Source organism: Nomascus leucogenys, chromosome 20, assembly GCF_006542625.1.
Source record: "Nomascus leucogenys isolate Asia chromosome 20, Asia_NLE_v1, whole genome shotgun sequence".
In the NCBI taxonomy this organism is placed as follows: Eukaryota; Metazoa; Chordata; class Mammalia; order Primates; family Hylobatidae; genus Nomascus; species Nomascus leucogenys.
Genome location: NC_044400.1, coordinates 19,884,311 through 19,898,026, shown reverse-complemented (window position 1 = coordinate 19,898,026; position 13,716 = coordinate 19,884,311). Strand labels below are relative to the sequence as shown.

Below are 13,716 nucleotides of genomic sequence, written 5' to 3'. Positions count from 1 at the left end.
TGACAGGTGATAGCTGTAGAAGGTCCCTGGGAGAAATATTGTCTCCTGGCTTTATCTGTGTGTGATGAAGGACAAGGCAGATTTATACTTTCTCAGTCTGAGTTAATTTTTACTTACTCATTTCCATTACACTAAACACACAATGTCCTGCATTTTGGTTAGTAATATTCAGGGCTGTCTCCATGCTAGGCTGTAAATACAAAGTGCACTGTATTCCGGCCAAGGTCTAGCACAGTGTCTCTCATATGGCAGATACTTAGAAAAAAATTTTGGACTGAACCTGATTACCAAGAAGCAGCAGTATTTCAAGTTCATCAACCTAAAGAGGTGAGGTCAAGTGGCAGGTTAGGGAGCTCTTCTAAAATTAGAAGAGTTTCCCACTTGCAAAACTGAAGGCAAGCCACTCCTCAGCTGGAAAAAGCATTATTTTAACAGGATTTCATTAGGAATCCATTCAACAAAGTTGCTCCTACAAAGGCAACTTTTCAAAGGAAACAGCTATGCACACAGGATACCCTTCTGTGTAAATCCTGTTTACATAAATATACTTTCAAACCTGCACCTTTTAGATTTTGCTCTTTTTATGGATGATGACGAGCCTTTTCTGTCTTATCTTACCCTAGGCATACATTAACTGCTTAAAAAGGCATAGCCTATTGAGTTATTACTCAAATAATGTATGTTCAATCATCTCAGCTCAAATGTCATTATTAAACAATCGCACCCATTATAGAGAACATAATGACACCATTTGGAGTGGAAAGCTGTTCTCAACCCTGCGGTACCCCTGGAGTAAAGGGCTTTTGTGTCATAGGAACACTTTCCATTTCATCTCATCATGAAATGTTAATACACTGCAAGGAGTTGTTTGTAAATTAAGTCTGGTGGGTGTCAATCAGAGAACAGATAGTACAAAAAGCTGTTGTTCAGAAGCGTGAAAAGACATGAAACTAGAACTTCTCTGTTTTTAACAATTCTAGGGTAAACTTACTGGGATTTAGTGAACATGAGACAAAACTTCCCATCTGATAAAGCAGTTCAGCTCTGCACCAAAATATAATCAAGTTCATCAATGTTTAGATTACTTAATTAAAACTAGATTAATACATGAAAACCATTCCTAAAGAGAAGTCCTTACCAAGTATTCAACCATGTCCTGTTGATCAGCCACATGTATTAGAACTGGCCCTTATCTCAGAGATGACACACAAGGTACACATTCAAAGGCAGCAGTGATGACAAGTGTCAGGAAGTCCTCTCCATGTAAGATTGCTTTGTTTTTACTCAATGTGTGGAGCCCCCTCTTGAGGTCAGGAGCGACATCACATATGCATTACTACAGCTGCTTAGAGCCAGGTGTGTAAGACGTCTTAGAGCAGGAGTCCTACTTGGCACAATGAGATGCGAAGGGAAAGCTCTCTCACTCTAAAACAACTCAAGGCTACCTAAAAGACTTTTATACTGTCAGAACACATATTCCATTTTTCAAAATATTTACAAGCCTTCATTTGTATCTAACCTCAGGCAGCTTTTATCTCAATCTGAAGTGCTATCCCCAAAACTCACAACCTGGGATGTGTTAGCTTTAAGCTATCAATTTTGAGTCTATTTTGCAGGTTTTATAAGGATACTCTAAAAGAATTTCGCAGCACATGGAAGAAAGCTGCTTGCTTTCTTGATAAAGTGTAGCTTCAGCTCGTTTGCTTACTACTTAAGCTAAAATGGCCCGCATCCACTTTCTTAAGGAAATTTACTTCCTTCTATAGTTGCTCATTTGTAAGTTTATAATAAGCCCAAGGAGGCCAGCTGCTTTGGAAAGGGTAATGATCTAGCCAAGGATATAAGGGACCCCGAGCACATAATGCCTGGACCTCAGAACACCATACATTTTGAGTTAGTTCTTAACGTAATTTTATAACTTTGAGCATTTTTAAGTTATTGAATTTTTTTGTGGAAAATAGCCAACTTAAATTATTAGGATACAGAGGAAAGCATACTTTGAGTAAATATATTTTGGGATATAAAATCAAAACCCCAATCTTCTTCCATGGTAAAGCTCACCTTAGGAAAATTATCTTGGGAGCGGGATGCCAATGGTCAGTTCTATGCTAAAATAATAAAGAGCAACTAATTAAACCAATCCATGCTATCACTTAGGATTCAGATTGAAACATGAAAAACATACCACTTATGTAGTTCTAGATCACATGTTGCAAATATGGAAACAGTTTCTGAACTTTCTGTTCCAGGGAAGAAACCTTCATTTATAGTGTACATATTTTCAATGGACAAATGTAGGGCCAGTTTATGAGTGCCTCAAATCTGCACGATGAATTAAAGCCAGTTATCATGTATGTGTAATGTAATATTAAGGGATGAACATGTCTTACGTTTCAGTAGATTATGCAATTAACTTCGCATCTTTTCAACTGGAGAAACTGTACAAAGTCTAACCTTAAAAAAAAATGTAGAGAACACTAGCAAATACTGTAAAAAGAGAATTTTAAGGGCAAAAAAAAAAAAAATCTTAGAATGTTACTCAATCTTTTACCTCTCCTGGATTTCACTAATGCAAGAACGCAAACAATTTTATTTCTGATTTTGAAATTTTAACATTACTTTGCTGTAGCTTGAATATACTTTTAAAGTTCCAGAATGCAAAAGTCATGTGTTTCATTCACCACTACCCCCAGCACCTTGAAGAGTGCTTAGCATATAGAATGTTCCAAATCAATACTGCTGATAAATAAATCCCACTGCAAATTACTGTCACAGCCTAAAGAACATCTTTGGTTTTACTGAAGTCATGGGTATATTACTGAAAATGGCATGCCTTAAATGGGAAAATGAAATGCATTATTTCCATAGTCCAGATTCAATTTGTTTTTAGTAGCAAGCCTTACTAAAATATATTCACTTATAGGTAAGGGCAGGAAAGAGAGACATCTAGTGGGTGGACGGAAGGAGTAGGCTCAGAAGCCATATCTGCCACTCCTTCCATCTCTTGGCTAAATGTCTGAAAAAGTCATTTGTCAACTTTGTGAAACAGGTCAAAGGCATGTTGCTACTTCAATTTCAAAAAGAATACTAGAATACTAATGACTGAATGAAAAATCTTCCACTTGGGGTTTAAGAAGTCATTTCTTTCTCCTTGAGGGGAAAATACATAACACCATTTCATTCATTGTTCTAGTACCCTGAGGAATACTGCCCACAGAGTTGCAACCTCCCACTTTATAGAGGTGAAGAAAGATAGATATATAGAAAAAGACAGTACTGCCCAGACCAAATAATGCTTTCTTTTGAGATATACCAGTGGCAGGGGACTCCACAGACATTCAACTCAGATGTTATCTAAAGGTGAGATCACTAGAAGATCTCTGAGCTTGAGGTCATTAAAACATATATAGACATATAAGGGTTTAAGCATCTGCCACGCGTTTAAGCATCTGCCACATGCCAAGCATTGTATTTTATAACATCATCACAAATTTCCCTTTTATTTGTAGCCTAAAAATGTTTTACCAGTCTTCAAAAGCCAAGTGAGGTACTTTCTAATTCATAAAAGATCCAGTTATGTCACTGGCAAGTTGAACTTTCAGCATTAGTGAAATCAGAAACGAGGTACACAAATTTAGCACCAATGTGGAGATACATAGCCAAAATGTGAAAGACCTCAAGTATGCCCTGTGGAGAAGCTAAATTAGGCAGTCTGAAATCCCCATAGTTTTTCTGTATATGGAATGTCATTTTTAAGAGCTCACTGCCTATTCATAAAGTCCAATCCAATCTCAAATAGACTGCTGAGTTTTAGGCTCCTGCATTAGCTCAGCACATTAGCCTGGTAACTACCTGGTAACTATAGTATCAGACATGACTTGGTCATCTGATACCTCCCTCTAGTAGTCTAGCACAGTAAAGTTGCTATCAGCTTTCCCAATAGAATGAGTCAGAGAAGCTAAGAAATGTTGCCAAACTAATTTTGAAAAAATCATTTAATAAACCATATGCTATTCAGTAAAATATCCAAAGAATTATAACCAATAAGTTCTATTCTGCCACTACCTGTGTGGTCTTTGCAAAGTGACTTTTCCACAATGTTATTTATGTCAATCATGTGTGTGATTTCACCCTGAACTGCATCAACTTTTTCAGCCAATGTTTGTGTTTGAGGGTGTGTTTGAAGGTGTCAGATATCCTTCAGTCTTCTCTCCCACTCTTCTCCTAATCACAATATTCTAATCCCTTCCCCAATTGCTGTAACTCAAGTTGCTTCTGCCATATCTAAAATATCATCCCCACCTACTCTCCATCTACTAAAACATTCATCTTTCAAGGTTCGGGGTAGGAAAAATAACTCTACTGCAGTAGAAACTACCCCACCAGTGCTTTAGTCATCTCATGAATGTATACATTATTCCAACTAATCATTATAGCATTTAAAACAAGTCTCAGATTTTCTTGTTGCGCAGGAATTTATTTGGGAAAGATCCCATGTACCCACAATAAGAAAAAGATATGTGGTTCCAATTCCAATATCGACTTTCTAATATAATTCCAAATAAGATTAACAATTTACTGCAACCTTGAATCTTATTAATCAAAAATGGAGGAAGTTTAGATTAAGTCATCTCTAAATCAAGTGGTTTAACATGGGATCTGGACAATATCAAAATTGATCAATAAAAGCAAGGCAGAAATTAGATCTGTTTCTACTGTTAATGTTGAATGTTACATTTCAGGACATGTCAATTACCTTGTAAAACAATCTGATTTAGAGCCCATGATCATTTACACTACAGAGACTTCAAAATGACTGAACACTCAGATAATTATTTAAGACCTACTTCAGAAAAGTTATGATCACTTAGTAATCCCCCACTACTTTACACAGAGTGTCACTTTTAAGGTAGAAACTAGTGAAACAGAGAAAAAGTGGTAATTCGGTCATATTTGACAAATATGGGTATTTTGAAGGAACAAAAGTTGTATACTCATGTAATTCAGTTTTATTTTAACATGAAAAATAATTTTTATTTATTCATTCATTCATCAAACACATCTACTAAACAACTACTATATGCCAAGCAATACGTAAGGCACTGGAAATATGAAATGAATAAAGCTGATGCTACTGTCGAATTACTTTCATCTGTTGTTGCATGTAACATTTAGGTAAAAATTTTAGGAGCAAAGTACTAATTTTTAAACCATAGATCCACTTTTATAAGCCCTACTTTCACCTTACATAGCTGGACTTCTCCCTCTAAACAACTATCACTACCATTTTTATGAAGAGAAATTCCACACTTACTATCTCTCAAATCTTATCTAGGCAAAATATTTGTCCCTCCTCTAAGAGTGCCTTTACTATTAGACTAAGCCAAGGACAGAATATTTATTCATCTTTATGCACAGTACTTGAACCACAATAGACAGTCAATAAATGCTTCTGGGATTGAAGGCTCAAAACCTGATGCAATATATAGGTAATATAAGTGAATGTTGGTGCTTCAATAAAAGGGAAACTTTAATTCAGCATCTTAGTTTTAATGTAAGTATAAAAGTCACCAAAAATTGACAGAACACTAGAAAACAAGTAATTGCTAAATCAAAATAGAATATCGTATACTTTTAATCTTTCATTTTTTTTCTTTCAGGTTTTTCAGTTGCTTTCTTTCCTAGATCACATATTTCTATCGTTGTTCCTTTTTTATTGTTCCTGTGACCACTGGAGCACCAATAATAAATCCTTAACTCAAATAGGTTATATTTAATTTCAGCACCCAAGCTCCAAATGCATCAGCTAAACTGGGTTATAGCATGGAGAATACCTCAGACGACCACAGATTTTAATTTATTTTTGTTAAGATTCTATCAAGACCAAGGCAAAGTATAATAAAAGTTCTCATATAATGGAAAACAAATTACGTGGAAAAGGATAAACATTTATACAGTACTGAAGCATTATCAACAATGAGTAGCAGAAATTCTTTTTCACTGAAGTCCAAAAGCCATCCCAGCCCTCCAGCAGATCTAAAGATTCTTGCTAAAGGTCAATTCAGGATATAGACCTAATATAAGAACAAAATATTTACTGTCAAGATTTGCTATGAAAGTTCCACATAACTTGTAACAACTCTGTCCTTGGCCAACTATATATACAAGGTGCTGTTACAATGAAATACATTTTAAGGCACAGTATTTCAAACTGAGTAGAACATTTTGCTCCCAGAGTCTGCACAGATTTTGGATTATTTATACCAGCTAATAGAATTAGTACCAATTAACCTGAGTTGGAAATCTGGGTGCTAACAGAGAGACTTCAGAGGGCTATCCAAGGTACTCATGCCTGGTGACTACGAACTACGAAAGATCAGAAAGAAAGGGTCACAGGAATCAAGGTTGAGCTGGTAAGAAAAGGGGGAAAAGACCAGACTTCAGTATTGACAGATTAGCCCAGAATGAAGAGGAACAAAAACATCCTTTACTATTATGGTACAAATAAGGTTTTATAACACAAATAATCTTCTCAATAATTTTATAAACATTCTAGTATCATCTTTAGGGCTATCTGAAAGAAGAAGTTTCTATAGATATATTCTCTAGTACTTTTCTGTAGAAATTAAAAATAAAGATCATAATTGGCCTATTATCCCTGTATTTCATATTATTTCTAAAAATATCCTAGAAATATCTGCAAGAATAGTTATTTTAATCTTTTAAGTAGCTGTGAAAACAAACTAAAAAACTGTATTGGGGGTATGAATAACCACTTTATCTCTTATAGGTAAGAAGAGGGTGAGTACTTATAGTAGGTGCCATGAATTAATGTCTAAGGGTTAAGATGTGAAATTTGCTCACTTTCTGAAAAGCAGGCATCAACTTAGATAATGATCATTGATTTTATTTGTCCATTACTATTTCCCACTTGATCAAAGCACTGCCTATTAAAAAGGATAAATCAGGTAATACCTTTACTACTACAAATGAATCAATAGAAAAGGCTGGGTTTTGCAGTCAGAATCTATTACACTGCTAATATTGCTATTATTAAGCTACATTATATTCTAACAACTCAAAGAAATTGCAGGATAATCCAGCATAATGCCTTTACCTTACATATAAATTGAATCGAGGTCCAGAGAGTTCAAATAATTTGTCTAAAATAATACAAATATATTTTCCAAGTTTTAACAAAAAACAAAGTTCAAGGAGCTATATCATGAATTATCAGAATCAGAATTAAAAATTAAATCACTGGCTTCAGTTGGTGCTTTTGGTACCATGCTCATGTTGCTTGATATCTAATCAGTGTTACAGACTTTTTAGTTCACCTTGGCCAACCTCTACATATTTCCAACTGAAGTTGCTTGAAGTTGAAAAAAAGGTATACAATCACAGGGGAGAGATATAAAGAAACAAGAATGCTGCTACCATCCTATTAGGGTTCACTCCTCTAAAAGTAGAGCAAAAGGGATATCAGAAAATGCACAAGAAGGGCTCCAGTTTTGTTTCCCCAAATAAGTTAAGTGTAAGCTTCAAGAAAGTTTTTGACCTTCATGTTTTTGTAGCAAACAGTTAAGAACACCTCTGTATAAACATGCCTGAGATTGTCATCAAATAGCTTTATAAACATGTCTTTCAGGCTTATTCACTTACTACCCAACCATCGCCGGTGGAAAAGACATATTTATGACAATGCTAACAATATTTTATTGGGCCAGGAGCATGACACCTTCACTGCTTATCAATATAGTTCTTTATCAAAAGATCTTTAATAAAAGCAAAGTGCATAACAGTATATACAGTAACTTCCTATTTGTGTAAAATAAGAAAGCTATGTTTATTTCTACCTACACAGAAAATTACAATACAAGGACATCTAAGACATTCCAAGTAGTCTGTGTAATGATGGAAAAATGAGACAGGCTAGGGAAAAAAACTTACTTTTGCTAATCTACTCTTTGGTACTGTTTGAATAGTATTTTTATAATGTTTGTGAATTACTTTTCCAAGTAAAAAAAAGGAGACCTTTGATACTGATGATGATACTACTGTAGGATATACAGTTTGTCTTTTACAATCCCATACTCAAAGAATGAAGATTCACAAAAATTATTACAGGATTTTAAATATTCAGATCCACTCTAAACAAAAACTGAAGTTTACTCCCCAATTCTATCTTTATAGTAAAAACAAAAAACTAAACACTTTATATTCTTTCACTTTTGAATAGAAGTATTCTAATCCTAACGTGTTATTTTCAAGAATAATGGAGTTCAAGTGTTCACTGATATTGCTAGTAAACAGCCTATAAAACATTTCCCATTTTATCTTTCTATAAATAACTGGTAAAATTTTAAGGTCACAAGAAATTTTCTACCATACACATTACAGAGATTTCAGTAACTCCCAAATCTCAACAGAAACAGAAATCATATCACATACATAAAAACAAAATAGAATTACATTGCTTAAAAAAAAAAGCATTAGAAAAGGTAATTCAGTTTTAATTTATTTTCATCACTTTTTCTTCATAATCCAGGTATTTTAAAATGCAAAGAAAATTAACTTTCAATGATATGTTCAGGGACTGGCACTAAAAAAAAATTTTCAGACTGCAAATGAGTTATACAAATGAAAATATCAAATGGAGATCCAGTTATCAAAATGAAAGCACTCAACATATTAAAAGTTCACAAGTATTTGTATTGAGCACATTAAAAAAGTCAGCTTGCTAACTGTTGTGATTTTAAAGAACTATTGCAGAAGTCTGAAGAAAATAGATTTATTAGTTAACTTATAAAGAGATTAAAGAGCCTGAAACAAGTATTAAAAAGAAATTTGTGCCTTTATTAGAATGTTGTTGTTAGGCTTTAAATATGCCAATTTTGATAAATTATTGTTGTTGTTTTGTTTTTTATAAGAAATGACACTACAGAACTGCAATACTGGTCCAACACTCTTGTCTTTACTCTTCTTTTAAAGCAAGAAACAGAATGCGAGTAATCAGAAAGCACTAGCAGGCATCAGTTAATCCAAGATACTAGCTCTTAGTTCCAAAAGCACTTGCAAAGAAAACCTTTTGGGTGGAAGGGGTAGAGAGGGATGGAAGCACTCCATAATAACTGGAATCCCATGAGTGTGTACGCCAAGTCTCATGAGGCTATTTTTTGAATTTATCCTTTACTTGGTCATGGTTTTTTCCCTCAAATACAATTTTTCTTTGACTTTTTTTCCTCAAAGTATAAAAAGTATGAAATATAAACAAGCTCTTGCACTGCACACTTAGAAGTGTACAATTCAAGCATTATAGAGCTATCTACACACTGATAAATCCCATCGAATCTTGGATAATTCATTAATATACAAAATATTAGGGCACAGAAAGAACTAAAACCCACTTCTTTTTGTTACACATAAGATTCAAATATTCAATCTAAAGAAAAACACAATCACTTTCGCTCTCTTCTACATCTGCATGGTGATACACTTATTAAAATATTCCTGTATAATCATGTTTGGTGTTACTATTTCAAGTTAGGTTTAAAACCTCAAAACCAGCCATCCAGACAAAACAGGTAATCAGAAAGATTATCTCTTCCCCACCTCCCTAACCCCAATAACTATGAAGCCAATTTTACGACATGACTCCAAACACTGGATTGTGACGACAAATGCTAGGTCCAATTTCTTCATAATCCTTTTTGGTGTGGCATACTTGGTAGAACTCAGGCTGAAAACAAAAAATACGTATTCTTATAAGGATCAAAAATCTACCATCTTGAAGGTATACTGAAATAAACTTTAAGAGTGATGCTTTAAAATAGATGTTAAGTCTAAAATGTTTATTACTAGTCCATTCATGGCATGAAAGCTTAGAAATTCTAGCAGCCATGACTTAAAACCAGCTATAAATCTTTATCGGAACTCCAAAAGAGCAATTAACTCCCGTCCCCAATCTTTGTCTCACACACCTGCTGCGAGGATTCTGAAATTTTGAAAAATGGAAGGTTCTCAAATGTCTAGTCTGTTCTGTTGAGACTTTCCCATACTTTCATTGCACCAATAATGTAAAGAAGCGGCATTCGCCTAACTACAGATAAACTACTCCTAGTCATGCTATGACTATTTTTTGTCTAGTTCTAAGAAATGTCTAGATCATTTGCCTTCCTCACTCAAGGTCTGGAAAAGATAAGACTGTTCCATGCTGTGTTACCTCATTTCTCAAGGCAAAGTCACAAACTCAACTAGGTTGTATGGCCCAATTGAAGAAGACTAAAATTGAGGAAGAAAATAACTTTCACCTCCTATGTTTGAAATGGTTTTAAATCCAAAGTTGTACAGTTATTCAATAATTCCGATAAAAGCTCCTTCATTTTAATATTCCACGCACTACCAGAACAAAGCACCAATACTTCCTAGGTTAATGGTATTAGAACACTAGAACACCTTTTAAGGGGGCTTTAAAGACATTTTAATTTGGGGACAGGATTCTTAGAATAATTCCCTTTATTCAGTGTAAAACATCATACTGTCTATGCAATCAAACTTAACTTTTACCTTAATGTTTTTAAATACTTAAACAGAACAAACAAGGACCTTCTGATGACTAAATTACCAGTTTTAATAGAACTTTCCCTACAGATAAACTTTAAAACATAGTATAAAATGGTCACTCTAAAATGTCTTGCAAGCTAAAAAAGAAAAAAATTAAATTCAAATGACTTCCAATTAAATTTAAATTACTTCCAATTTTTAAAATACTACAAACACATATATACAAAGTTTCCTATTATTTTTAGATACAATTTAAAGGAATTTGCTTTGTTCTTCTCTAAGTATTGATGGACTCTTCTATCTTAAACATATATATATATATAAATTTAAACTAAGCCTCAGTCAGGTGCAGTAGCTCACACCTGTAAACTCAGCACTCTTTGGGAGGCTGAGGTGGGAGGATCACTTGAGCCCAGGAGTTTGAGACCAGCCTGGCAACATAGTAAGACCTCATCTCAATAAAAATGATAATAATAATAAAGGCCAGGAGCAGTGGCTCACGCCTGTAACCCCAACACTTTGGGAGGCCAAGGTGGGCAGATCACCCAAGGTCAGGAGTTCGAGAGTAACCTAGCCAACATGATGAAACCCAGTATCTGCTAAAAATGCAAAATTAGCCAGGTGTGGTGGCGCATGCCTGTAGTCCCAGCTACTTGGGAGGCTGAGGCAGGAGAATCACTTTAACCCAGGAGGTGGAGGTTGCAATGAGCCAAGATCATGCCATTGCACTCCAGCCTGGGTGACAAGAGTGAAACTCCACCTCAAAAATAAATAAATAAAATAACAATGATAAAATAAAATAAAAGTAAGCTTCATCACACTCACCGTGGAAGCCAGCATTGATCCTCCAAACCAAACTGCGTATCGCTGCATGTGGTGTGTAATGACTTGTACATCAATAGGTTTTGGCTAAAGAAAGACATAGTAAGATCATCTTCATAGTAAATTCAAATAACAATTTCTGTGTCGTTTAACCTTAAATGTACATATACAAAAATAATATCTGTACTAAATTCAGGTGGTATCTTACAAACCAGAAACAACTGAGATTGGCTGTCTCAGAGGAAAGGGGTTGGGAACACTGTGGAAGAGATAGGGAGGGAACAGAGCAGAATAAATGGAAGGGAAATAGCAATGAGCACACGTTTTATACAGCTCTGACTTTAAGAATCTAAATGTTAGTGTTTTACATATTAAAAAATAACACCTTAAAAGAAGGGGAGGTTGGGGCAAAACAAAGTACAACAAAAACAAATTAAACTAATTGTACTTTTTTCAAACATAAGCACACTAAGGTGAGGAAAGGGACTAACCCAAGCAACTTGTGAACACAGTATTTTGAATCTTATAAGCCTTCAGGCTGAAGATAAAATATAAGCAAATATTGAACTGTAGTTTTGGGTCTATTTTTCACAGTGGTGTGGATTAACAATTCTGAAACTATTATATACATATTCCAAGATTAAGCAAAAACATAAATATATTATAGATAATAGGAGCCAGGTTTCTCACTGTCAGAGAAGGGCATTACAACATGGAAGGGCAGAAAACTAGAGTGAACCTTCTGTAACTTGAGACATCTGTAAAAATTCATGGTTTTAATTTATGTAGAGAATTAGATATAGATGTATAGACACACACACACCCCTAGCTCTCATCACTGAGAAGGCCTAGACTCAGTGATACCCCAGCAGCAATGAGCACAAAGCTTGGTTTCTTAGTAACGTTCTCCACTAAAAGGAACACGACAAGGTGTCTTGAAGAAAGAAAAGGAGAAAAAAAGGGCTGATTCCAGGGCCAGAAAAGAGAAAGTACAAGATCAGCCTGAAACACCTTGCTGTGCCAGGAAGTACAGAAGTAGGCAAAAAAAGATGCGGCTGCATAAAAAAAAAATCTAAGAGCCATTTGAATTACTCCCACTGGTCAAATCTGAAAAAAAAAAAAGTGGCATTAAAATTAATGATGAGTGGTATTACTAATATTATGATATCACAGTGATATTAAAGATACAGACCACAAAATGAGAAATCAGGAGTTCATATAGATATTACTAAAAGAATAATGAATGTGGGAGAATGGAAAACTCTTGCTTATAGTAAAACAAGACTTAAAAACATAGAAGGAATGATGGAAATTGCAAAACGCCATTTAACAACTACCACAGTAATAACTGTTTTAGGAAAGAATCACAATGGATGCTAAAAACTAGTGATTGAAACTTTAACGAGAAACAGGATAGTCTGAAAGTATCTCCTCATAAGATTCTTATTAAATATAAAGGAAAACATAATAACTTTATAGTGAAAAAACCTGGCAGACACAATTTCAACCAAAAGCTCAAAATTCACACACAGGACAAATTCTATCATGTGTCTACTGATACAACGCACTAAAAATGATACAATATCAATTCTATGGCATCACTGCCAAAAGTACATAATCTGAACCTACTCGAGCAGAAATATTAAACAAACCCAAGCTGAAGGATATGCTACAAAATAAATGACTGTACTCTTCAAAAATGTTACATTCATTCATGAAAGACAAAAAACATTGAGTATGTAACAGATTGAAGCAACCCAGTAGGTAAATGAAACATGCAATCCTTGATTGGATCCTGGATAAGGGGGAAAAAAGGTATTTTGTTTTCCTTTTGTTATAAGGGACATTAGTGAAACAACTGGTAAAATTAGAATCAGTTCTATAACTAGATAACACTGGATCAAGGTTAATTTCATGACTTTGATAATTGTAATATGTTCTTGATTTTAGAAATATACTAAAATGTTTGGGGATAATGAATCATCATATCTACAATTTAGTGTGTGTGTGTGTGTGTGTGTGTGTACACACACATATTTATAGAAACAGAATGATATGGCTTTTCTCAAAGCTGTTTGGTTGCCATTAAAAATTACAGACTGAAGGAGAATAAAGCCAGAGACAGATAGATAGATAAAGACATGCTATTAAGACCTATAAAAGTTAATAGCAAGTAAAACTAAGGTGAAGAAGGCAGAGTCCTCCAAAACACAAGGTTTTTCCTATACATGATGAGCATCCCAAGTCTGAAAATCCAAAATGCTCCAAGATCCAAAAACTTTTTGAGCACCAACATGATGTTCAAAGGAAATGCTCAAGATTTCAGATTTT

At 34.5% G+C, this 13,716-nt stretch overlaps 1 protein-coding gene across 1 annotated transcript in view; it reads right to left on the bottom strand.

Annotated features, from left to right (window-relative positions):
• Positions 1-7,754: 7,754 nt before the first annotated feature.
• The window catches only part of ACTR3 (actin related protein 3), a 74,090-nt gene continuing 68,128 nt past the window's right edge, over positions 7,755-13,716 (bottom strand). Inside the window, exons 11-12 of the mRNA XM_030801468.1 lie at positions 11,389-11,472; positions 7,755-9,739 (exon numbers count right to left, since the gene is read on the bottom strand). Coding sequence (XP_030657328.1) covers positions 9,644-9,739; positions 11,389-11,472 — 180 coding nt within the window. The 3' untranslated portion in view covers positions 7,755-9,643. The remainder of the gene's footprint in view (positions 9,740-11,388; positions 11,473-13,716) is intronic.